Source organism: Saimiri boliviensis, chromosome 15 (assembly GCF_048565385.1).
Source record: "Saimiri boliviensis isolate mSaiBol1 chromosome 15, mSaiBol1.pri, whole genome shotgun sequence".
NCBI classification, from domain to species: Eukaryota; Metazoa; Chordata; class Mammalia; order Primates; family Cebidae; genus Saimiri; species Saimiri boliviensis.
In genome coordinates this window covers 9,660,725-9,688,211 of record NC_133463.1, presented here as the reverse complement: position 1 = coordinate 9,688,211, position 27,487 = coordinate 9,660,725, and the positions used below count along the sequence as shown (strand labels likewise).

Below are 27,487 nucleotides of genomic sequence, written 5' to 3'. Positions count from 1 at the left end.
CTCCACCTATTCCATATTGCCAAGGGTATAGGAAATTAGGGGAAAAGGCCAATTCTTGCCATTTATGTTGTAAGCAAACTGTGACGTTGGTAATTTGTAATTGCAGGGTGCCAGTTATTTCAGCTGTGTTTCTTTCTTTTATGACATATTTTGAAAATTATTCAGGCTCAATGAACAATATCTATTAGCTAATCATTTGACTTTTTACATTTGAGCATTTTAGACTTTGAATTCATTTTTCTCTTACTGTTTATTAATAAAGGTTGATCTTTAGAAATAATCTGATATTAAAATAATCATGCAGTTGTTAAAAGTTAAATAACAATGTTAACTTGTCATAGCTTTACCGTTTCTAGAACTGACACTTGTAATTGAGGTCAACTATCTTACACAGCTTAAGCTATTTTGTAACTTTAAAAAAAATTGACTCGGTGGGGCACGGTGGCTCACGCCTGTAATCCTAGCACTTTGGGAGGCCAAGGAGGGAGGATTGCTTGAGGGCAGGAGTTTGAGACCAGCCTGGACAACATAGTGAGAATCCCATCTCTATTTTAATAAATAAATAAATAAAAATAAAAAGTGGCTGTATTATTCATATAGTAATATGTTATTACTATATTACTTTTTTGGAGTTTGTATTTCTGATAACATCTGTTTCCTGCACATTATTTTTGGACTGAATTTTTGAAAATGGAAATAGGCATTTTATAAACAAAGATACTAGGATGAGGTTGTGAATAAATCCAAGCAATTTAAATTTGATTACCCAGGAGTCATTTGCAATTATAAATGCTTTCTTTTTTCTTTATTATTATTCTTTTCAGTTTTGAATCATTATTCTTTTGGTAATGCACAGCTGTGGAAAGTCAAGTAACCAGAACCATCATTGGTCATTTACGTGACAGAACACTAGGTGGCACTGTTCCTCGAGGGAATTGACTGGAATTGCGTAACAAGAGGGGTTTTTTTTTGTTTGTTTTTTAAGACAGGGTTTCGGGCTCTGTCGCCCAGGCTGGAGTGCAGTGGCATAATCATGGTTCACTGCAGCCTCAACCTCCTGGGCCAAGCAATCTTCCCACCGTAGCCTCCCGAGTAGCTGAGACCACAGGCACATGCCACTGGATAATTTAAAAATTTTTTGTTGTAGAGACAGGGTCTCGCTTTGTTGCCCACGCTAATCTCAAACTCCTGGGCTCAAATCAGCCTCCTGCCTCTGCCTCCCAAAGTGCTGGGATTACAGGCGTGCTCACCAGTGCTTGGCCTCGTTCATTATTATTAACCGAAGTCCACACTTTATTCAGACCTCCTTAGTTTTTACCTAATGTCCCTCTTCTGTCTCAGGATCCCACATTACATTTGGGTCATTGATCATGTCTCTTTCGGCTCCTCCCAGTAGCGGTAGTTTCTGACTTTCTTTGTTTTTGATGACTTTGCCGGTTTTGAGAGCTACGGGTTGGGGTATACCACACTCGCCAGCGTTGGTCAGGTGTTCTGCACTGCGCAGTTAAATTCCACCGCCGGGCGCAGTGGCACACGCCTGTTATCGATTAGAGTTTGCTGTTTTTCTCCTGATTAGCAAGAGATTATAGGATGAAGGCGACAGAAGTGAGGTGTGTCTTCATCATATCATGTCATGCATCGTATCCACGTGACAGATCACCGTTGATGTTGGCCTTGATCACCTGGCTGGGGAAGCTTTGTCAGGTTTCTGCACTACCCTCCACACTGGGAGGAAGCCGCTTGGCAGAGTGACCACAGAACGAGTGGGGAGCCACGCTTCAGCTCCTGGAGGGTGAAATAGAGACATAAATTATTTGAATTCTTTTGCATGGAAATTTTTTCTCTTCTCTCCCATTTATGTATTTATTGAATTATTTATTTATACTAGTGTGCACTCGTGGATATTTATTTTACACTCTAGATTATAATCCAATACCATTTTATTTCTCTTGTCACACAAACCGTTCCAGATTGGGCCCCTGGAGGCTCTTTTACTCGGCTCCTGTGTCCCACTGACAAATCCTTGTCATGGCGGATTTTTGTTTGTTTTAGCAGTTTGTTTACTTCTTAATAGACAGCTTTTGCTTAGTCTACAAATAGAATTTAGTCCTGTTGTTGTATGAGCATTCTCTTTTCCATTATTAAAGTGCTGTATAATAATGAAAACTGAAAGACACATGAAAGGAGGAAGGAAAATATTTGTTTTATTTCACCGTGTTCTTTCCAAGTGTTTTACTTTTTTTCCCTTATTTTCTGTTTTCATATATTACTTGGCAAGGTTTTAAATTTTATTTTAAAAATAGGCCCAATCATTTTTTTTTTCTAAATAATTGTATATTCTGATTATTTCCATTTAACAATACACTATGCATATTTTTTCATTTTCTTACATTTATATAAAATATTCTATGGCTGGGCGCAGTGGCTCACACCTCTAATCCCAGCATTGGGAAGCCCAGGCAAGTTCACCTGAGGTGTTTGAGACCAGCCTGGCTAACGTGGTGAAACCCTGTCTCTACTAAAAATGCAAAAAGTAGACGAGCGTGGTGGTGGGCACCTGTAATCGCAGCTACCTGGGAGACTGAGGCAGGAGAATCGCTTGAACCCCGGAGGCAGAGGTTGCAATGAGCCGAGGTTACACCACTGCACTCCAGCCTGGGCGACAAGAGTGAAACTCAGTCTCACCGGGCGCGGTGGCTCACACCTGTGATCCCAGCACTTTGGGAGGCCGAGGCAGGTGGATCACGAGGTCAAGGATCGAGACCATCCTGGTCAACATGGTGAAACCCCGTCTCTACTAAAAATACAAAAATTAGCTGGGCATGGTGGCGCGTGCCTGTAGTCCCAGCTACTCAGGAGGCTGAGGCAGGAGAATTGTCTGAACCCAGGAGGTGGAGGTTGCGGTGAGCCGAGATCACGCCATTGCACTCCAGCCTGGGTAACAAGAGCGAAACTCCGTCTCAAAAAAAAAAAAAAAAAAAAGGGTGAAACTCAGTCTCAAAAAAAAAAAAGAAAAAATATGTATTTTAAAATTCTACAATTTAAACTTCCTTTTATAGTTGACCAACATTGGCCCTTAAGTATCCTCAGTGCATTGCATGATTCTGGACACATAGCTGACTTTTACTACATAGTGACTGGATAAATCAGCAATTTAGAGATTTTCAATTTTTTTTTTCTTTTTCTTTTTTTTTTTTTGAGATGGAGTTTCGCTCTTGTTACCCAGGTTGAAACGGTAACTACTTTTGGTGCTGTAGATTAAGGCCTCTTTTATTTCTAAAAGTTTTGTGTTAACATTGGACATTGGCCAATCTAGATTAATTCTAAAATCCTTTCAAAGACCTCGAGATAGAGGCTGCCAAGATTCCTCATCATTTCCCCATTAAAGAGAAATACTCAAGATCCGTGAATATCTGTGGCCATCTTTGGAATTCTGTGACGCTTTTTGGCACTCTGACTTGAAGTATTTAGTAGATTTATCAGCACACAGGAAATTAAATTGGAGGGCTTTCCTCTTACACATCTATCAAGTTAAAAGTTTTGGGATACAATTTTTATCAGTTTTAGTACATCTTCATGTTATGAAATGGAACATAAATGTTATTGAAACTTGCAAATTGTTTTTTTTTTTTTAATTATGGAAACAGGGTCTCAGGATGTTGTCCTGGCTGGTCTCGAGCTTTTATAGGTATTATAGGTGTGAAGCACCGTACCTGATCAAATTATTTTATTCTGAAATGTAGTCTCTACAAATTGTCTTTAAAAGTGTGAATGGTAAGTTAAATTCTTGCATGACTTTTCTCCCCAAACAAAATTACTTAGAAAAAATTTTCTCCTCCCATCTGTGTGGGCTCAAATAGTGCATCTTGTAAGTAATACCCTTGGCTACACAGAACACTCAGCTGAGTCAGGGAGATCCTACACAAAGGTGTTTCCTTGGTTTTATTTCACAAGGGAACACTGTAAAGCGAAGCCATCTATTTCTTCTATGGCTTCAAATGCTCCCTATCTCTCAGCTGTGAAATCATAATAGCATTGTCCTGATCTTCCAGGGTTGCTGTCTGAGCTAGAGATAAGTTTTATAATTTACCAGAGCACAAGAGGGCACTGAGTAAAGGGTGCATGCATGGTATCTATGTATGTTTATAATTACCGTTTCCATCAGGAAGAACAGCAAGACTTAATCTAAAATGTTCACAGAGTTAAAATGTAGGGAATAGAGAACTACCATCTCCCTTCCACCAGGCAGAAGTGGAAAATAAAGGAAGATGCTCTGAGGAAAGGTGGGTGGTGAGATCTCGTCTGAGAGGTGTTCCTTTTTTTTTTTTTTTTTTTTTTTTTTGAGACGGAGTTTGGCTCTTGTTACCCAGGCTGGAGTGCAATGGCGCGATCTCGGCTCACCGCAACCTCCGCCTCCTGGGTTCAGGCAATTCTCCTGTCTCAGCCTCCTGAGTAGCTGGGATTACAGGCACACACCACCATGCCCAGCTAATTTTTGTATTTTAAGTAGAGACGAGGTTTCACCATGTTGACCAGGATGGTCTCGATCTCTTGACCTCGTGATCCACCCCCCTCGGCCTCCCAAAGTGCTGGGATTACAGGCTTGAGCCACCGTGCCCGGCCTGAGAGGTGTTCTTGATTGAGGAAGCAGGAGACGTCTGAGAATCCACTGTGGAACCTGGCAGTGACAGAAGAGCTGGGAGCGACCCCTAGAAACAGTGTTTAATTCATTTGAAGGTAACAGAAGCTGAGGTTGCAGAATCGGGTCCTTTTAACCGCTACCACCCCTGGATAAAGTTTGTGAGAGGAAGGGGAATAAAGAGAAGCAGACTCTGGCTGGGTGCAGTGGCTCATGCCTGTGATCCCAGCACTTTGGGAGGCCAAGGCAGACAGACTGCCTGAGATCAGGAGTTCAAGACCAGCCTGGCTAACTTGGTGAAACCCCATCTGTACTAAAAATACAAAAACTAGCCAGGTGTGGTGGCGTATGTCTGTAGTCCCAGCTACTAGGGAGGTTGAGGCAGGAGAATTACTTCAACCGGGAGGCGGAGGTTTCAGTGAGCTGATATCTCACCACTAAAACTCCAGTCTGTGTGACAGTGAGACTCCGTCTAAAAAAAGAAAAGAGAGAGAGAGAGAGAAGGCAGAGCGCACCACAGGCTGACTTGGAAACAAGTTTATACTTATGATGCTTTCAGTGCCCTTGGTCTATCCCCAGCATAGGCAGCGAAATGTCATTCCCTTCTTTTATTATCCTTTTATACACCTTCGGGACAGCCAGAGCTGCTAGCCTCTGTGGCAATGAATTTTCCCTAGAAGGGGGCTTGGACAGTTCATGTTCCCAGTTGCTCATCAGAAGTACTTTCTGGAAGGGGATTCTGCAGAACTTAGGGAGGCATGCTTGGAGGAGTCATAAAGCCCCGGGTGACCCCTTCTACTAAGGACAGCGGTAACTAGCCTGTGAGTCTCCTTTAGGTTCAGTGAGCTTCATGTTCACCAGGAAGGAAGGCACATTTTTTCCTCCTTCCTTCGCTTCCTCTCCCCCTTGGGAAATGAAACCATCCGAGGAAAAAGAAGGCTGGGCTGCTTTTGTGCCGTTAACTTTGTAACATGGGCCAAACCAAGGAGTGACTCTCAAGACAGAGCATACATTATATTCATCAGGGAAGGGCTTTTTGTTTTGTTTTGTTTTGTTGACACAGGGTCTCACTTTGTTGTCCAGGCTGGAGTGCAGTCTCGAAATCATGGCTCACTGCAGCATTGACTTCCTCGGCTCAAGCAATCCTCCTACCTCAGCCTCCTGAGTAGCTGGGACCACAGGTGTGTGCCACCACACTTAGCTAATTTAAAAAAAATGGCCAGGCGTGGTGGCTTGTGCCTATAATCCCAGCAGTTTGGGAGGCCGAGGCGGGTGGATCACGAGGTCAAGAGATCGAGACCATCCTGGTCAACAAGGTGAAACCCCGTCTCTACTAAAAATACAAAAATTAGCTGGGCATGGTGGCACATGCCTGTAATCCCAGCTACTCAGGAGGCTGAGGCAGGAGAATTGCCTGAACCCAGGAGGCAGAGGTTGCGGTGAGCCGAGATCGCGCCATTGCACTCCAGCCTGGGTAACAAGAGCGAAACTTCGTCTCGAAAAAAAAAAAAATTTTTTTTTAGAGACAAGGACTTGCTATGTTGCTCAGACTGGTGTCTAACTCCTGAGCTGAAGGGATCCTCCTGCCTTCACCTCTCAAAGTGCTGAGATTACAGGCATGAGCCATTGTGCCTAGTTGACGGGGGAAGCTTTTAGAATAGACTGACATATACCTCCCACTGCACAGCAGCTCAGTCAGAATCTTGGAGGGAGGGAGTATACATTCTATCTTTTCAGTTCTCTACAATAACGTGGGGTGTGATGTCATAAGCCATTCTGCACACCATTGTAGACTCTAAAATGCTACACCTACTCAGCCCCCCATTATGCCTGTCTGTCATGGGAGGCTGGAAACATATAGTTAAGGAAAGAGACTGTGTGTGCATGGCCGGGTGCAGTGGCTCCCTGTAATCCCAGCACTTTGGGAGGCGGAGGCAGGTGGATCATGAGGTTGGGAGTTCGAGACCAGCCTGGCCAATATGGTGAAATCCCATCTTTACTAAAAAAAAAAAATTAGCTGGGTGTGGTGGCAGGTGCCTGTAATCGCAGCTACTTGGGAAGCTGAGGCAGGAGAATTGCTTGAACCTGGGAGGCGGAAGTTGCAGTGAGCCAAGATTGTGCCACTGCACTCCAGCCTGGGCTATAGAGTGAGACTCCATCTCAAAAAAATAAAAAATAAAAATTGAGACTGTGTGTGTGGTCCATCAAGGGAACATGTGGCTTCTACGTATGCTGGACACCAGAGGCGAGGCCCGAACTGGTGAAGGGCTCACGTGGAGGGAAGGATCACATGCTTGATTGAGAGGGAAAGTCAAGTGGAAAATCGCAAGAAGAGAAACTGGGAACCAGGAGAAGCAAAACAAGGTGAAGATCAATTTAATAATTTTCTTTAAATAAATTTGTTATGCTAAAAAAAAACCCTTTAGTCATTTTCTAAAGGATTCTTTTTGCTTAGGGATTCTTTATAATTCCTCTCCAAGTAACATAGTGGATAATACGTGTGGCTCTGAAGTAAAATGCGAGCAGGGGGTGTACACCGAAAACTTAACCACTGTGAATCAAGGGACCAGCTGTGCAGACATTATGTAATGATAATATTCTATCTTTGTGAACATGGCACTTGTGAATCAATAATTTTAGAATATTTAAGAAAGCAGATTTTTTAAAAATCACATAGGAAATGAAGTTAAAATTTAGAGAAAAGTGGAATATTTTATCCCATCTTCTAAGCACCTCAAGCCTAAACAAAACACACAGAATGAAATTTTAATGATGCTTTTTAAGCCTATTTGAAAACAAATTCCATCTGGCCCCCATACACGGATGTTCAGGTGGTGAGGTGATCAACGCCTCCGTTCTCCAATCAGAAATGCTCAAAGGATCGAGGTAGCACTTGCTCAAGTTGAAAGCGTGAAGCTCTGTGGAATCACTTCCAACCATCCCGCCCCCAGCTGATGACCAATTTTTACCCTGACCACAGCTGAAAATGTAAACACAAAAAGCATGAGATGTTATTGGACGAGGTGTATTAAAATAAAATCAAAAAATAGAAATATTAGGTATATACACAAAAGCATAAGTGAAACACAGGATGTGATATAGACGTTTCCATTCAAAGCTTACAGGAGAACAATTTAGTAAACAAAACCGCTTGAACTTCCTGTGACCACAGCTCATTAGGGCCTCGGAGTCACTCATGTCCCTTCATATCCTTGGGTATAAATAGTCTCGTACACAGGCTACACAATTTAGAAGATTGATGAATCACAAAAATAGCCCCAAATGTGGCACTTTAACTTTCTAGAGTACAACTAAAATTAATCCTTGATCTTGAAAATAATGTTCAAATCTTGAAGCAACAAAGAAAACTCTTGTTTTAGAAGGCCCTGTAAGGTTCTTCAGAGATTAGAATCTTAGTTCTTCCAAACTACATTGTCAGAACAAATCTGCATATAGGAAATTGTGGAAATGAAAAAGCTGGACCCTTGAAAAGATTCCTTCTAAACGACAGAGCAGTTTCTGAGGCTCTTCTCCCTTTCCCGGGAGGTCCAGGTGAGCCCGGTGGTTCAGGCAGGTGCACATTGCAATGCACGGCAGCTGTGTGTGCTCATGGGCGCCTCCTGCTGGAGAAGAGAGAGACGTACATGCCACTCCTGCGGAATGTCTAGCAGGTCTGAGCGGTGTTCATGGAAGAAAAATGTTTAACAGTCTCAGATTTGGGGAGATAGGGAAAAAACGAAACAAAACAAAACAGTGAAATCTGGGAAAGACATTTGTAAGCTGCTGACTTTACCTGCAAAATCTAACAGGTTGGATTAGTAATTTTTTTTTTCTTTAACAAGTAAGCCAAAGCAGAGAGACAATACAAAGAAATGTCATGCTATGCATCTGGTTATTTTAGCTTTATAAATGATGTAGTTCTGCTATTATTGGGAATTGATTGCAGCGGTCTCTGAAACTTTGAGTCATATGTCCAATTGTAAACATACAGCTAATTGGGTACATTTTTGGAGAGAACAGGTGTTTTCGTCTCAAAGGCTGCACTCAGATGTTGTCCAGCAGAGCGAGATTACAGCGGCTGAGGCCGAGGCCACGCTGCAGCTGGGTAGAGCATCCGTCTAAGAGTACAGACTACTTTCCCATTGAGAGGGTGTTCTTCCTGAGCAATTGAGTCTCCATTTCAGGATCCAGGCACCGCAGATGATCCCGGCACATGAAATACTAAGTGCAACCAGTGATGGTTTACTTTTCCTCTCTAAATGAGGCGGCCACTCCTGCTGAACGGACAGGTCTCCCTGCCCTCTAAGGCTGCTGCTGGTATTGCCCTTCCGTGGCCGTGTAGAAATCATCCAGCACGCTCTGTAAGTAATCAAATGTTGGTCTCTCTTCTGCCTTTTCTTTCCAGCACATTTTCATAATGTCATAGAGCTCATCTGGGCAGTTCTCCACGCGGGGCATCCTGTAGCCCTGGGACAGGGCGGTCATCACGTCGGCATTCGTTCTCCCTAGGGTGGAAAAAAAAACCAAACATGCCATTTAGAAACCTGGCAGAGGGTCAAGCACTGCAGTGGTCTTTTTGCTCCTCACAGCCTGTAACCATGATTAAAATGAACTTTACTGAGGCTGCTACGGGTTGAAGGGCATCCTCCCAAAATTCCTAGGTTGAAGTTCGAACACCAAGTACACCTCAGAACTGACTGTACCATATTTAGAGACGAGGCCTTTATAAAGGTAACTAAGTTAAAATAAGGCCATTTGGGGGGCGGTCTTAATGCGGTATGACTAGTATCCTTATAAGAGGAGATCAGAACACAGACTAGTAGAGGGGGAAAGACCACGTGAAGACACGGGGAGAAGGCAGCCGTCTGCAAGTCCAGGAGAGAGGCCGCGGGAGAAACCAACTCTGCCAGCACTGTGACCTTGGACTTCCAAACTCCAGAACCCTGGACAAATAAATGTCTGTTGTTTAAACTACCCAGTCTGTTGTATGGTTATGGCAGCCCTTGCCAACTAATATAGAAGCTGAGGAAACTTCTGCAAGCAATTCAATAAATTTTAGCATGGAGGGCATCAAGACAGCATTTAGTTTGCGAAAACAAAAACAGGCAAATTTATTCAATAGAAGCCACAGCAAGTTCTCTTTAATAACGAAAGGACGGTGGTTCACGCCTATAATCCCAGCACTTTGGGAGGCCGAGGCAGGTGGATCACGAGGTCAAGAGATCGAGACCATCCTGGTCAACATGGTGAAACCCCGTCTCTACTAAAAATACAAAAGTTAGCTGGGCATGGTGGTGCGTGCCTGTAATCCCAACTACTCAGGAGGCTGAGGCAGGAGAATTGCCTGAACCCAGGAGGCGGAGGTTGCGGTGAGCCGAGATTGCGCCATTGCACTCCAGCCTGGGTAACAAGAGTGAAACTCTGTCTCAAAATAAATAAATAAATAAAAATAATGAAAGGACATTGGACTTGCATGACATTTCAAATTAGTCACCCAAATCCAGTCCTAACTCTCAACTTTCATTACGTTTGCAGGGTAGCATGCTTTCAGCTTCAACCTGTAGTATATTTATTTATATAACATTTTTTAAATCACACATTATCTTCTACAGATATTTTTCAAAAATTGGGTTTTCATTTAATAACTGGTATTTTCATTTACTTAAAGTTAGCATCCTTAAGTTAGCCTGACCAACTGATTACATGCTTGCCAAATAGTTAAAAACTCAGGGATTAATTTGGAAAATAACAATGGTTCAGATAATCTGAAGGACACTTGTCTGTAGTTTCTGTATGTGCTACATATCTTGTAAACGTCACTGTCTTTTAAGAAAAAGACATTAACTGAGGAGGAAAACTCATCCCCAATCATAGCCTCAAGCGGGGCTGCTTCACAGACACAGTTAACTGTTCCAATCTGCAGGACCTGGCCGGAGTGACAGCTCACTCTGACTCTGTATTTGCATATTCTTGACCTCCAGGAGAGAAGTAAGGTGCTCATTACTCCTCCAGAGCTCTGAAAAAGGCCTGGTAATAGAGGATGTTTTTAATATGGTCAAATGTCTTAGGGTAATTCAGAAGCTGAGCTGTCAATCTTTGATCCTGAGAATAGCTTTAAGGGGTAAAAAGAATCATTAGAATAATAACATTTTCCTGCATGACTAAAGGAGATGAATCCTTTAATTATGTGCTCATTTAGCAGCACCTATCTTCACCTGTATGTTTTGCATATTTTGTGGATACCATGTTCTGTAGGATGTGAACTTCTCTAGGTAAGACTATATTTAATGCAAATATATGTACAATATCTGGCATATGAGAGGGACTCCATTTCTCACAACTCATTTCATTTCCATAGCTATCTCTTTTTCAAAACTACAGATTTTATCATCAGTGGTCACTGGAAGGATTCTAAATGATAAGTGGTAGCTTTAAGGGAAATGGTTTTTACTAGATTGGAAACGGAACCTTCTTTTGAATGCATTCTCTAATCAGTGTTTTTCAAATTGTGGGGCACTATCCATTTGGGATCAATGAATTGAGTTTTTCAGTGTACTTTTTTTTTTTTTTTTTGAGGTGGAGTCTCCCTGTTTCACCCAGGCCGAAGTACAGGGGCATGATCTCAGCTCACCGCAACATCCACCTCCTGGGTTCAAGCAATTCTCCTGCCTCAGCCTCCCAAGTAGTTGGGATTACAGGTGCCCACTACCAGGCCCAGCAAATTTTTGTGTTTTTAGTAGAGATGGGGTTTCACCACGTTGGCCAGGCTGGTCTCAAACTCCCGACCTCAAGTCATCTGCCCATCTCAGCCTCCCAAAGTGCTGAGATTACAAGTGTGAGCCACCATGTCCAGCCAACTGCCAGTAGTTTTAAAAATGAATTATAACAGAATAAAAAGAAAAGGTCAGAAAGCACTGCACATAGGAAAGGTCAATATGGTTTTATGAAACGTTTGCTTTATATACGGAGAACAATTCTGTGTATTTCTCACAATGGTTTATGGCCAGTGAACTTGGAGCACCTCCATCTTTAACTCACCTTTTTTCATCTAAGGACACAGTGACCTTTCCTCAATTTAAACCCCTGAAAGAAGACATGATCATTTCTATCTTGGAAGAGCCCTTGTTTTTGAAATGGAAAGAGCCAAGCAAACTTTATAATGATTCCTATCACTTGAGAACTGTTTATGTCGCGCATCAATTTTCCTGAGTCTAATTCTGAAGCACTATCTTCAAATGTTTGTGTGACCAGAATTTTCTAACTAAAAGACTTCACTTGATTCTAATTGTTCAAAGCTAAAGACAGATTTGTATCATCCTCTTTATTTGGGGGTTTTGTCTCCATAAAATGATGTAGCCTATAGCATCGCTCTGGCTCTTTTAACTAGCCAAGTTCACTTGGATAAATTTCAGAAGAAAGATCTGTGTATATTTCTACTTTCTTGGGTGAAATTCTGGGCTCATGGTGGGAGGGCTAACATCCAGTATAATATAAATAGCAACTGGACCTGCAAACTCAGATTGGCATATCTCTTTCACTTCCTTCCCGGAGAACTCTCATTTGCATAAAAGGTCAGAATGCAGCCACAGCAGAAGATAAAGCTTTCTAGGTCACCCTGGCCTCACAGCAGGCTTTTTTCTTCCTGGTTCCAGTATGTTCTCCTAGCTCTGAAGGACTTTCCATGATGCCGATAAAGGCCAGGCGTGCTCCACCCTGTTTGGGGAATTTGACTTGATAAGAATTGGAAGCACAGAATCTGAAGCCCCTCTTTTTATGTACAAGTAAAGCAACAAACAAAATCCACTGTTAAATGGCAAGTCCTGCAAAAGAAAGAGAAGGGGAGAGGGACCTCAATCAGACCCTAAGAATACAGGTGAGAGTTGGTGTCGGCCTGTTGCTAAGTTAAAGAAAGTAGGCCGGGCGCGGTGGCTCAAGCTTGTAATCCCAGCACTTTGGGAGGCCGAGGTGGGTGAATCACGAGGTCAAGAGATCGAGACCATCCTGGTCAACATGGTGAAACCCCGTCTCTACTAAAAATAGAAAAAATTAGCTGGGCGTGGTGGCACAGGCCTGTAATCCCAGCTACTCAGGAGGCTGAGGCTGGAGAATTGCCTGAACCCAGGAGGCGGAGGTTGCGGTGAGCCGAGATCGCGCCATTGCACTCCAGCCTGGGTAACAAGAGGGAAACTCCGTCTCAAAAAAAAAAAAAAAAAAAAAAAAAGAAAGTAAACGCCCATTGGCTCGGTGATCTTAGAATGATCTTAGAAGGCGTACAACTTCATCCTCATCCTTCCTCCTTTCGACAAACACTTACTGAGTGCTCACTACCGGTCATGAACTAGCACTGAGTTCTGAGACATGCAGAGACAGTTAAGACAGAACGTCGTCCTCAGATGGCACACAGCCCAGTTGGGACAATGTCCTCACTAGAAGGAGGTGGCGGGGAGCAGGAGGTGGCATCTGGAGTGGGTAGAAATCAGCAGAGACTAAAAGTTGGTAAAAGAGATTAAAGAGAAACAAAAATTGGTAAAGAAGCCGAAGAAGGAGAAAAATGTGGTACAGCCGAGAAAAGGAACAGACAGCGACAGGGAGGAGCCCAGCTGCTGCACAAACTGTGACAGTCTTCAGTGACACAGCACCCCCCGTGTGTGTGTGTATCAGCAAGAGCCAGATACCCTGGGACTAGTCTCCCAACCAACCATACTCCTTCCAAAAGGGCAGATTATTATTATTATTATTATTATTATTATTGTTTTCTGAGCTTTGCTTGTGACCAAGGTGAGTGTTTGCAGGAGGACACATTTCTTGATTCTGTTCAGCTGGCATTAAGATGCTAGATACATCTGGTCAGAAACAGCCAGAAAAGACGTAATGCTTTGGAAAATTTTTTTGCTTTCAAACTTTTGCTTTATGAAAACAAAGCAAAACAAGACCCCAACTAGGACCCCAAATAGGCACCTTCACCTTTGAGACAGGGTCTCACTGTGTTGCCCAGGCTGGAGTACACTGGTGCAATCGTGGCTCACTGCAGCCTCAACCTCCCTGGGCTCAGTGATCCTCCCACCTCAGTCTCCTGAGCTGCTGAGACTACAGGGGCGTACCACCATACCCGGTTAATTAAAAAAATTTTTTTTTGTAGAGGCATGGTCTTGCTATGTTGCCCAGGCTGGTCTCAAATTCCTGGCCTCAAGCAATTCACCTGCCTCGGCCTCCCAGTGCTGGGATTATAGGCATGAGCCACCATGGCCCAGCCAGACCTTTCTTTTTCCTGTATAAAATTCATACAGAAATATAATCACAGTTTTGGTTTTAAGATAATAAAGATCTTGGGCCGGGCGCGGTGGCTCGGCACTTTGGGAGGCTGAGGCGGGTGGATCACAAGGTCAAGAGATCAAGACCATCCTGGTCAACATGGTGAAACCCCGTCTCTACTAAAAGTACAAAAAATTAGCTGAGCATGGTGGCGCGTGCCTGTAATCCCAGCTGCTCAGGAGGCTGAGGCAGAATTGCCTGAACCCAGGAGGCGGAGGTTGCAGCGAGCTGAGACCGCACCATTGCACTCCAGCCTGGGTAACAAGAGCGAAACTCCGTCTAAAAAAAAAAAAAAGATAATAAAGATCTTTTGCCTCCTCCCCACTATTTTTTTTTTCTGTAATTCACCTCAAAACAAAAAAGAGAACAAGGAACAGAGACTTAAACTCCATCTCTGATGATGGTAAGAGACACCTGGCAGCCAGAGGCAGAAGTGGCCTCAGCCAAGAGGAAGAAAGGGCAACGTGCCTGCAGAGAGGGGCACTGACGACAGGCAGAACGGCCCATCCCGACTCACGCTGGGAAGGCTCACCCTGTGGCCAGCACACACCTACCACATACCGCGAGGGAGAGAGGCCAGCGCCGAGGGCAGGGCAGTACCTGGAGCCCACCTGGCGGTGCCCAGGAGAATGTCAGAAGAAACAATGGAGAAGCTCCCTGCAGGGAATGCCAGGCCCAAGATGGGAGGTGGGGAAAGTGAGGTATGGAAGACAGGAGTAAGGAGAAAGGCTGAAGACAAGCACCACGCCATGCATGGACCTTGAGGGTTCTGCTGAGTGAAATAAACCAGACACTCGGGCAAAACTGTGACTCCCATTATAGGACGTCTCTAGAGGAGAAACTGAGAATGCTGGTTGCCTATGGGGAGGGAATTGTGTGGCTGGGAACAGAGTGAGGCACCTTTCACCTTATAGCTCTTTGGAGCTCTTGAATTTAAAACCATGTGGCTGGCTGGGTGTGGTGGCTCACATCTGTAATTCCAGCAGTTTGGGAGGTTGAGGAGGGAGGATCAGTTGACCCAGCAGTTAGAAATCAGCCTGAGCAACATGGTGAGACCTTGTCTCTAGCTGGGTGTGGGGACATGCGCCTGTAGTCCTAGCTACTCAGGAGGCTGAGGTGGGAGGACCACTTGAGCCCAAGAGTTAAAGGCTGCAGTGAGCTATGATCACACCACTGCATTCCAGCCTGGGTGACAGAGCAAAACCCTGTCAAATAGATAAATAAATGAAAACAAAAACTATGTGGCCATATTCTTATCTAATAATAAGTGGAAAAACTTGATTAAGAGATAAAAGTTATGAGTAGGATATTTAGAACTATACACATCCAATGCTAGAATAAGGGATCAAAATTCCCGAAAGCAGATTCCTTTGAGGAGCATCTGGTGGGGCCAGGGCAGTTTTTCATTAGAGGTCTTTTTGTATGACTTTTTAAATGTGCATATATTACTTAGATAAGAATAAAATATTTAGGCCGGGCACGGTGGCTCAAGCCTGTAATCCCAGCACTTTGGGAGGCCGAGGCGGGTGGATCACAAGGTCAAGAGATCGAGACCATCCTGGTCAACATGGTGAAACCCTGTCTCTACTAAAAATACTAAAAATTAGCTGGGCATGGTGGCGCGTGCCTGTAATCCCAGCTATTCAGGAGGCTGAGGCAGGAGAATTGCCTGAACCCAGGAGGCGGAGGCTGCGGTGAGCCGAGATCGCGCCATTGCACTCCAGCCTGGGCAACGAGAGTGAAACTCCATCTCGAAAAAATAAATAAAATAAAATATTTAATAAAAATACCATTGTAAAAAAATTAGAAATTCCAGAAATTCAAGAAGCAATTAATATAACCTATTATCTCTTGACCCAGGGCTAACATTTAGTTAGCCTTTCTCCTCTAAAAATGTGTTCACTTTATATGTGACTTTCTTTCTTTCTTTTTTCTTTTTTGTTTTCCCTCCTTTCTTTTATTTCCTTTTTATTTTACAAAGCTAGGTATATGGCTTCTTTTTTCTGTTTTGTTTTGAGACAGAGTCTTGCTTTGTCGCCAAGGCTGGAGTGCAATGGCGTGATCTCAGCTCACTGCAACCTCTGTCTCCTGGATTCAAGCATTCAAGTGATTCTCTGCCTCAACCTCCTGAGTAGCTAGGATTACAGGTGTGTGCCACAATGCTGGGCTAATTTTTTTTTAATTTTGTATTTTTAATAGAGACAGCGTTTCGTCATATTGTCCAGGCTGGTCTCAAACTCCTGGCCTCAAGTGATTCACCCAAGTTGGGACTACAGGGGTGAGCCATCACGCCCGGCCTGTTTAGCTTCTAAAGTACTTTAAACACACACACACAAAACATAGCCAGTAGTTTACTGGGTAAAGAATGTATTTTCAGATAATTCCATTAATCAGCGGATTCTCTCCTATAAGCAGTTTTACTTGGAAAATGGCATATTTTGGCAATGTTTACCAATTTCTATGTTCTCTCTGAATCAAGTTTTCTCATCTGAAGTAAATAGGATTGCTTGATTATGTTTATAACCCTGATGCTAGAGGCTCTTGTAACATACAACTCTGGTGACTGGAAAATCTACTGATCCAGAATTCCTAAAGACATCTCACATCCCCAGTCTTTCGAGGGACAAGCCAATCAGAGAACAGACTAGTTGATGGATTTTGGTGGATTCTTCTATATAGAGAGAAATATTTTTTTTTTGTTATTCTCACCATTTTTCTATTGGTTCTTTTTTTAAAAAATGATTTTTTACCTCAAATATTTCCAAATCTTGGGCATCACACATATCAGCTGAGGGGTCTCAGGAGGCACACAGATCTGGGGCTTAGAGCAGCTTTGCCACCAGCAAGGGGCCCAGTCACCCTCTCCAAGCCTCAGGGGCCACAGTGTACACCACATGCAGCACACCACACATATCACACAATGTTCTTTTTTTTTTTTTTTTTTTTTTTTTTGAGATGGAGTTTCGCTCTTGTTACCCAGGCTGGAGTGCAATGGCGCGATCTCGGCTCACCGCAACCTCCGCCTCCTGGGTTCAGGCAATTCTCCAGCCTCAGCCTCCTGAGTAGCTGGGATTACAGGCATGCGCCACCATGCCCAGCTAATGTTTTGTATTTTTAGTAGAGACAGGGTTTCACCATGTTGACCAGGATGGTCTCGATGTCTTGATCTCGTGATCCACCCGCCTCGGCTTCCCAAAGTGCTGGGATTACAGGCTTGAGCCACCGCGCCCGGCCTACAACGTTCTTTTATGAGATTATATGTTTATTTTATCAGGTGTCAGAATATGTGCATCATCTGACTATATAATCTTTCTCTACTGACAGAATATAGAAAGAGATGTCGTCACAGATGGGGACAGAGATATATAACATCAGACATCAGGGCTGATTAAAAATACTTTTCTTATTTTTGCAGCAGTGTTAATTCATTAACCTCAGTGTCTAGAGCAGCTGGAAGATGAAATGCTGACACTAAAGGGACTGGGATAGCCAGTCCACTGTGCAGGCAGACACCACCCAAAGGCTCTCGGCTGCCAGCTGGTCCCTGCCCCAGTTTCTCTGTGGCTCATCCCCACATGCAGCAGTAGTGATGGGAGCAATGCAGACTGTGTGGCGGCTCTGTCTAAAAGCCTTCCCTGGCTTGCATCGCAGCAGAGTAAGAGAGGCCGCTCTCACATGGTCAGTAAGTCTCTCCCTGAGCCACTGTAACCCCCAGCTCCATAGCCTTATGCTTTCTCATCCATTGACTGTCTAGAGATCAAATGGCCTAGGTGAGTCATGAATTCATTCATTCATTCATTCATTCATTCATTCTCCCATTCATGCATCAAATAATACTCACAGAGGCCCAAACCACGCTGGCCTCCTGCTCCTGTTGGCCAAGCCCATGCTCTGGCTGCCCTCCCCATGGGGACCTGCAGATCTCAGAGAGCCCAAGGCTCCCTCCCTCACATCTCTGAGTCCCTGCAGCTGCCAGGACCACGGGATTAAAGCAGCAGCTCCCCACCTTCTTCTGTGGGTACTCATCAATCCCTAAGCCACTCCATGCAGGCTCCACACCACTCCCAGCATCCTACAGGCTGGCCATGTGTTTGATAACAATCGGTTTCTCCCTACTACAACATTCACTCCCAGGGACATGGCCAGACACCATGGCCTCCTAGCAGCTGAGAGTGCCTAGCATACTCAAACATTTTTTGAATAGGAGAATAAACATCAAAAATTTAATTTTAAATTCCTCTCATGCAAGATTTTGTTAAAAGTCAAACATGAATGAAAATGTGAAGTCTCTGGGAGAAATCTCTCCGCTTTTTTTTTTTTTTTTTTTTTTTTTTGTGACAGAGTCTCACTCTGTTGCCAGGGCTGGAGTGCAGTGGTGCAATCTTGGCTCACTGCAAACTTCACCTCCCGGGTTCAAGCAATTATCCTGCCTCAGTGATTCTCCTGAGTAGCTGGGATTACAGGTGTCTGCCACTACACTCAGGTAATTCTGTGTAGTTTTAGTAGAGATAGGGTTCCATCACGTTGGCCAGGATGGTCTCGAACTCCTGACCTTGTGATTACCCGCCTCGGTCTTCCAAAGTGCTCGGATTACAGGTGTGAACCCGCCACGCCCGGCTGAAATCCCTCTTGTTAACCATGCCAGCACAGACCATGGAAAAAGGGGGAAATGGGCAGAATCTGGTTGTGCAGGCTTCAAGTGTTAGGAATCTGGAAATAAATACTGGATGATGCCCTCACCGATACCAGTATGTTAAAGGGCAGAAGGGCCTCTCGCTGATAAACAGAGGTGGTTATTTCCAGAAGAGAGAGAGAGATTCCAGAGCACTTATTACAGAATCAATCGCAAAGCATTGGAAATCCTTGTCTCCATGTGGGATTCCTCCTCCATCAGGGCACTGCCTTGGAGGGTCCCATGTCTATCCATTCTCATCTCAACAGCAACAACCATGCCAGGCATATTCTAATATGCGGTGGGATTAATCAATGCAGAAAAAGAAAACACACTCAATAAAATAAGAAGGCAAAGAAGTATCTAAGCACTTTTAGAATAATGTATGCTAAAAATAGCGAAAATCACGTTCTGGCTCGAAGTGCTTATTCTTTGCTATTGGATAGATGGAAGTTTTTATTATTTTTTAATGCTTTCATGCAGCTTGACTTTTTCTAATTTATGCCGCTTGATTGTAAATAGCTAAGTAAACCATACCTGGGTAGGGAATTTTCCCATAGGTGACAATTTCGTATAGGAGAATTCCAAAGGACCACACATCAGACTTAATAGTGAAACATCCAAAGTTGATTGCTTCTGGAGCCGTCCACTTAATAGGGAACTTAGCACCTAAGGGAGAAGACATGTGGTTTTCACTTGGGTATCTAAGCTTAAACCAAAAAGTCATGAACATGTGACCCCGTACTTTCTTTTTGTTGTTGTTTTTGAGATGGAGTTTTGCTCTCGTTGCCCAGGCTGGACTTCAGTGGCGTGATCCTGGCTTACTGCAACCTCCACCTCACAGGTTCAAGCGACGCTCCTGCCTTAGCCTCCCAAGTAGCTGGGATTACAGGTGCCCACTGCTGTGCCCAGCTAATTTTTGTATTGTTAGTAGAGATGGGGTTTCACCATGTTGGCCAGGCTGATCTTGAATTTCCGAACTCAGGTGATCCACCCGCCTCGGCATCCCAAAGTTCTGGGATTACAGGCGTGAGCCACTGTGCCCAGCCCACACTTTCTTCTTTCAATTTCTGTTTTATTTTTAAATTTCAATTATTTATTTTGAATAAGTAACACATACACCATAGTATAAAATAGAGAACGAGCTAGTGATGAAACTACGTTCCTCTGGTGAGTCCAATGGATGAAGGACAGGCAGACCCGGCCCAAGGAGACATGCAGGGTTCCCTTAAGGAAGGCAGGGACTTCTTTTATATATATATATATATATATTTTATTTTTTTTTTAAGATGGGGTTTCACCATGATGGCCAGGCTGGTCTTGAACTCTTGACCTGAAGTGATCCACCCACCTCAGCCTCCCAAAGGGCTAGGACTACAGGCGTGAGCTACCGCGCCTGGTGGAAGGCAGGGACTTCTACCAACCACTTTAAAAATATATATATTTATAGCCAGGTGCAGTGGCTCACTCCTGTAATCCCAGCGATTTGGGAGGCCAAGGTGGGTGGATCACCTGAGGCCAAGAGTTCAAGACCAGCCTGACCAACATGGAGAAAACCCGTCTCTACTAAAAATACAAAAATTAGCCAGGCATGGTGGTGGGTGCCTGTAATCCCAGCTACTTGGGAGGCTGAGGCAGGAGAATCGCTTGAACTTGGGTGGCAGAGGTTGCAGTAAGCCGAGATCCTGCCGTTGCACTCCAGCCTGGGCGACAGAGCAAGACTCCATCTAAAAAAAAAAAAAAAAAAAAAAAAATCTATATATATAGATAGATAGATAGATATAGATATAGATATAGATACAAATGTCTTTGCCTTTATTATGTCATTGCTTAAAATTTTTGTGTGGTTCCCAACATAAATTAGAAATTCCAAAAAGAACAATAAGGACAGTAGAGAGTCTCCCGTTGTCTGCTGTACGTGAGGCAACAGCACACATTCCTGCATTAACCCCTGCCTGCCTGGAGCAGCACTGTGCGGGGCAGAGCAGGCAGGACCATGGCTGGGAGCTTCGCTTGGGCACCCATAGCCCTGGTTTGAATCCCGCATCTGCTGTTTTCCGCTCGGTGTGATCTCGGCAAGTCGCTCGCTGTCTTTGTGTTGCTTTGGTGCTTCTGTGTGCAAACTGGGGAAACCACCAAACCTTCCCAAGCTGCTGTGAGGATTAAGTGGGTTGATCTGTGGGCTTGGCACAGTGTAAATAGCAATCAACTATGGTCATGAAGGTACCAATGAATGGCACTTACCGGTGAAAGGAAGCATCATTATTGTCATCCTGAGATACGCCAGAAGGTGGCTGCTGTTGGATGTAAATCTGTGCTCTCCACTGTGCCATGGTCTTTGCATGTGAACAGTTATTTTTGTGAGACTCTTGGCTTGTTAAATTCAATAAACCAGTGTAATCAATTCTAGTTCAGGTATTTTGAAGCTAGATTTCCTGGCTTTGAATCCTAGCTCTATCACTTACTGTGGGACCTCAAAAAGCTGCGGAATCTCTCAGTTTCCTCCTCTGCAAGGTGGGAATTATGATAATATTAACAGCTATCACATGGGATTATTGTAAAGATAAATGAACTAATGTATGAAAAGCCCATTTACACATTACAAATGCTCAATACATTTTGGCTATTATTATTATTAGTAGTAGTATTTGAGACAGAGTTTCGCTCTTGTCGCCCAGGCTGGAGTGCAGTGGCATCATCTTGGTTCACTGCAACCTCTGCCTCCCGGGTTTAAGCAATTCCCTTGCCTTAGCCTCCCAAGTAGCTGGGACTGCAGGCGCCCACCACCATGCCTAGCTTTTGGCTATTATTTTTTTTGACTCTTTTCTTTAGACCATTCTCCTTTGTCTGCCTTTTTGCTAGGGATAATCATTAAGGTCAAGGATACATTAATCCACTTTCCAGAACATAAGCTTGAGGCAGGAGGGGAACCGTCCCACATATGATGGAAGCAGGAGATGTTCAACAGATCAAAACAATGTTGTCAATCTGTTTATTACCTCTTCCAGAAATAACAAATATGTCATTAAAAAAAAATCCTTGTTCAACAATGCTTAGGCATGTCGAGAAAGTGCTTAGCTCTTCCAGAAGAGACTGAGCACTGCAAAAATATTTGCTCAGCTCTCATGGGTGAGAGCATCAGGATCCTCAGTCATCACCACACGGGCAATCCTGGCCCAGGAAAGGCCCGTACGGCCCCGACCATGCTTGGTCCTGGACAGTGTGCCAGGGGCTGGGGAACTCAGGCCCTCTCTGTGCATTTTTGGTTCACATGCAGAATATAGAATATGGGAAAATAAAGAAGATTTTTTGCATTATATTTAGTTCCGTGTGTATGATAATGTTCACATTTTCATTTGTAATTAAAAGGCCAGAATAAAGGACATAGAATTAATATTACAAATATTTTCTCCACAGTTAAGGAAAATACATTCATTGTCAGAGTGAAAACTTTAACGATTTAAAATAAGAATCTCGATCTTGCTGAATCTATTTGTGCTTTGCTTTGTTTAATTGAAATACAACTAATAGCCTTTGTAAACCTAACAAAGTATCATGTGGAGTTAATGAAGAGAGTACCTTCTAGAAACTATTAGAATAGAACCATAAGCAGACAGTTACGGTGCAGCTTCAATGTTGTACCAAGTAAGTTTTTCTTAATGATAGCTATTGTAATTGCTTTGTCAAAAATAGACAACAACAAAATAAAACACACTAATAAAACATCTAACGATCGTTACTGGAACATACCTTCCCTTGCTGTGTACTCATTATCTTCAATTACTCTAGCAAGGCCAAAATCTGCAATTTTGCACATGAGTGACTCAGAGACCAGGACATTAGCCGCTCGAAGGTCCCGGTGAATGTAGTTCTTCCGCTCGATGTACGCCATTCCCTCTGCAATCTGAAAACAGAAACAGGTTCTCATTTTCATATGCAGGATAGGTGATAAAAAGAGCCATCAAGGAAAATCAGAAAAATTATGAGTTCCTGAAATCTTTTCATGTATACTATTTTGATTATTCATGTTTTAAAGATGGCAATTCAAAACCTGAATGATCAAAATATCATTGGTAATTGCCTGGTAATGGCAATCACCATTTGAGCTCTTTCTAAAACAACTGATCACCCCCACTCCAAATCTCCAATAATGGTAATCTTTAAAAAAAAAAAAATTAGCAACAGATCCTAACATTTTTAAATGTGTGAAGAATCTTTTTAAGACCCTGTTAAATTCATCCATATAGATACAGATGTCATTATGCCAGTTTTTCAAATCAGAAAACAGATGCTATGGTCTGAATGTTTGTGTTCCATTCCCCTGCCCACCTACCCCAAAGTTCAGATGTTGCAATCCTGACCCCCAAGGCAATGGTATTAGGAGGCAGGGCTTTGGCAGGTGATTAGATCATGAGGGTGAGGCCCTCACAAATGGGATAAGTGCCCTTGTCAAAGAGACCCCCAGAGAGCTGCCTTGCTCCTTCCACCATGTGAGGACACAGCTACACGGTGCCATCTATGAACCAGGAAACGGTCCCTCATCAGACAGGAAACCTACCAGGGCTTTCTTTGCCCCCCCCCAGAACTGTGGGAAATAAATATCTGTTGTTTGAGCCACCCAGTCTATGGAATTTTGTTACAGCAGCCTGAACCAAATATGAAAATAGAGTTGGAGAAACTGATGTGCTAACAGAACTATATTATTGAGGTATCAAGAACAGAATGTCCTTTCTGTCAGGTTAATTGACAGCCCATAAAACTGGTTCTCCGAGTTCTCTCTGTACACTCCCTCCAGGATGATCACAAAGAGTCACTCTTTTTCTTTTTTGTGACAGTCTCACTTGTGTCCCCCATGCTGGAGTACAGTAGTACAATCTCAGCTCACTGCAACCTCCTGCCTTCTGGGTTCAAGTGATTTTCGTGCCTCAGCCTTCCGAGCAGCTGGAATTACAGGTGCTTGTCACCACGCTTGGCTAATTTTTGTATTTTTAGTAGAGACGGGATTTCACCATGTTGCTTTTTGTATTTTTAGTAGAGACAGGGTTTCACCAGGCTGGTCTCGAACTCCTGGCCTCAGGTGATCCACCCACTTCAGCCTCCCAAAGTGCTGAAATTACAGGCATGAGCCACCACGCCTGTCAAGATTCACTCTCATGACTTCCACTTGGAACCTCCACCTTCCGGGTTCCAGCGGAGGTATGACAGCAGGAAAGACTCCAGGATTTAAACACAGCAATAACACAGGGAGGCCAAACAACCACTCGTTGCTGAATAGAAAGCGTGGTATCCTTCCAAAATCGGGTTTTTAAGGAAGACATGACCAAATGATAAAGTTAAGGAGAAGGAAGGAAGAAAAAAGGAGGAAAAAGAGGATTAGAGAAACAAGCAGGCCGGGCGCGGTGGCTCAAGCCTGTAATCCCAGCACTTTGGGAGGCTGAGGCGGGTGGATCACGAGGTCGAGAGATCGAGACCGTCCTGGTCAACATAGTGAAACCCCGTCTCTACTAAAAATACTAAAAAAAAAAAAAAATCAGCTGGGCGTGGTGGCGCGCGCCTGTAATCCCAGCTACTCAGGAGGCTGAGGCAGGAGAATTGCCTGAACCCAGGAGGCGGAGGTTGCGGTGAGCCGAGATCGCGCCATTGCACTCCAGCCTGGGTAACAAGGGCGAAACAAAAAAAAAAAAAAAAAAAAAACAAAGAGAGAAACAAGCAAGGGACGAAGGAAGGAACAAGAAAACAAAGGAAGGAAAGAAGGAAGGAGAGGGAAGGGAAGGAAGGAGGAAGCAAGAAAAAGGGCAAGAAGGAAGGAAGAAAACCACGTAGTAGCGTATCCGGTCAGCAGTTAGAGAAAACTCGGAGTCGAATTTTTCACACAGGAATGAATGTCTTCTGCCAGATTTTACCTGGAAAGGCAGGTGGCTTGGCTTGCAGGGTCTGACTTGCCCCAGTTGTCCGTGACAGCATCCCTGGTTATCATGCAATTCAGGCTGCCAGTTCCGGACCACGTTGCTTAACCAAAGATTAGCTCCTTGCTATTGGGTCTGCCATTCCCTCCCATCCAGGCCAATCCCTGGGCTCATCTTCTGCCCGGTGGGGCCTTCTCTGAACTCACCTTTATGCACCCTAGATGGTCAATGTGTATAAACACCTCCAGGGCTGAAGATATCTTTTTTTTTTTTTTTTTTTTTTTTTTTTGAGAGGGAGTCTCGCTCTGTTGCCCAGGCTGGAGTGCCAGTAGTGTGGCGCAATCCCGGCTCACTGCAACCTCTACCTCCCAGGTTCAAGTGATTCTCCTGCCTCAGCCTCTCAAATACCGGGGACAACAGGCATGCACCACCACGCCCGGCTAATTTTTTATATTTTTAGTAGAGATGGGGTTTTACCATATTGACCAGGCTGGTCTTGAACTCCTGACCTTGTGATCTGCCCACCTCAGCCTCCCAAAGTGCTGGGATTACAGGCGCGAGCCACCACGCTGGGCCTGAAGATATCTTTTCTATTCTCACTTGTACACATTGGAACCTTCAAACTTGTCACCAAATCTCTTCTCAGAGCCAAAGTCAGTCCTTTGCGAAAGGGGCTGAAGTTTTCATACGACCAGAATACTACCTTGTCAGCCCACCACTGCAGGGATTTGGCAGATGGCATTCTCATGGTCACGAAAATCTCAAGTGAAATAATCAGCGTGCCCTACATCAGTCTTAAAGACTATTCAGCCCAGAATTTCACTTCTGAGTGGAAACAAAGAATGTGATCCAAGCTCCGCTGTACTGCTGCCAAGGCCCCGTGTGACCCGGCCCCAGCTCAGCCCTCCACTGTCTCACCATGACCCCCTCCTTCCTGCTTTGACCACCTGCCTCTGCGTGGAACGCTCACTCCCTGCCCCTTTCACCCGACCTACACGGTCTGCATGTCTCGGCTGCATGGACCCAAGGCAGATGTCACTGACAGCAGGGGGCTTGATTTCAGGAGGAACCTCAGAAGTGGGACAGGGGCTGAGGCTGAGCACAGCAGAGCAGAAACCAGACGGACAGCAGGAAAAGGCCAGGGCACGTTTGGAAAGCAGTGGCTTCGTGTTCCCTCCCTTTCTCCCAACTGTCACAAACCCTGGGCACTGGGGAGATGCCCAACTTTTACCTGACCCTGGAAAAGATTCAAACAGCCTCTATAGGAAGTCAACAGAAGGTGGGCAGTGGTGACAACCCAGGTGAGGGCAGAGCTCCTCTGAGTCTGTGACTTTCTCTAGAAGCCTCTGCTGCCCAGAAACAGCAGGGAGTGGCATGGTGAGGGCGGCAGGAAGCTCAAGATAGCTCCTTCTAGAGTGGGCACTACTGAAGCGGATGACATGGCGTGGCAATTTTGGTGGAGGCTGGGGGCAAGGAGCCCTGCCTCTGTTTCCCTTTGTCTGCTGGTAACCCAAGTTCAACAAGACTTGTTAGAAAGAGCCAGTAAAACTGGGAAAAGAGGAGAGTGAAGATCAGGCTGAGCATGTGTGGAAGAAAGGAGTGTACGATTTTAACAAAATAGGCTTTCAGCAACAGAGCCACAATGCCTGGTTCAAACAGACCGGACTTGGCTACGGGAGCCCAGGTGAGACAGCAACAACAGAGCAGTCATAGCGGACACTGTCCCTGCCTCTCTGCTCCACATCATGGGAGTGCAGCCTTGAAAAATTCTTACTTCTTAGATACTTATCTAACATTCCAATAATTATACATACACTGGGCCAAGAACCCAAAGAAGCGAAAGCTGGCTGAAGTCCCAAATTGGGCCTGAAACCACATTTGACAGTATCAACCAGGAAACTGTGCTGGCCCCTCTCCCAAGGCTGTTGATTGGCCACACAGGTGGGTGCGGTGGCAGGGACCCAGCCTCCCACACAGCAGCAAGGACACACACAGCTCTCCTTCTTGGTAACAGATTTTGATGATCAACTCATTACAAAAAGCACTCCAGGGACTTGTTAGTCAGGCTTTTTGGCAGGGGGGGGGCGGGGGGGGGGCAGGAGTCTTGCTCTGTCACCAGGCTGGAGTGCAGTGGTGTGATCACAGCTCACTGCCACCTCTGCTTCCTGGTCCAAGCGATTCGCTTGCCTCAGCCTCCTGAGTAGCTGGGACTACAGGCATGCACCACCACTCCCAGCTAATTTTTGGTATTTTAGTAGAGACAAGGTTTCACCATGTTGGCCAGGATGGTCTTGAACTCTTGACCTTGTGATCCACCCGCCTCTGCCTCCCAAAGTGCTGGGATTACAGACGCGAGCCATCGTGCCTGGCCGTTAGTAAGGCTTTTTTTTTTTTTTTGAGACGGAGTTTTGCTCTTGTTGCCCAGGCTGGAGTGCAATGGCGTGATCTCGGCTCACCGCAACCTCCGCCTCCTGGGTTCAGGCAATTCTCCTGCCTCGGCCTCCTGAGTAGCTGGGATTACAGGCACGCGCCACCATGCCCAGCTAATTTTTTGTATTTTTAGTAGAGAGACGGGGTTTCACCATGTTGACCAGGATGGTCTCGATCTCTCGACCTCGTGATCCACCCGCCTCGGCCTCCCAAAGTGCTGGGATTACAGACGCGAGCCATCGCGCCCGGCCGTTAGTAAGGCTTTTATCACACCTACCCACATCCCATATTTGCATAAATCTGAGTGCATTAAAAAAATGATTCTCAGAAATAACAGACTTGCAACAAACCTAGTGTATTTCAGCCTTCTTTTCCATGCCAGAGTGCTTGAAGGTGCTCAGATTCCAAACAGTAATGAAAAGCATCCACAAGACAAGATTAGAAACAATAGCATTAGCCATGTTGAATAAACAACAAATATGGGGGCAAAATAAAAGCTCTCAGAGATGAGTTCCTTTTCAGATCACA

At 44.5% G+C, this 27,487-nt stretch overlaps 1 protein-coding gene across 2 annotated transcripts in view; it reads right to left on the bottom strand.

The window, feature by feature from the left end:
* Positions 1 to 7,643: 7,643 nt before the first annotated feature.
* The window catches only part of LYN (LYN proto-oncogene, Src family tyrosine kinase), a 139,576-nt gene continuing 119,732 nt past the window's right edge, over positions 7,644 to 27,487 (bottom strand). For both annotated transcript variants that reach the window (XM_039464714.2, XM_039464713.2), the window contains exons 11-13: positions 22,374 to 22,527; positions 19,161 to 19,292; positions 7,644 to 9,144 (exon numbers count right to left, since the gene is read on the bottom strand). In XM_039464714.2, coding sequence (XP_039320648.1) covers positions 8,942 to 9,144; positions 19,161 to 19,292; positions 22,374 to 22,527 — 489 coding nt within the window. In that variant the 3' untranslated portion in view covers positions 7,644 to 8,941. The remainder of the gene's footprint in view (positions 9,145 to 19,160; positions 19,293 to 22,373; positions 22,528 to 27,487) is intronic.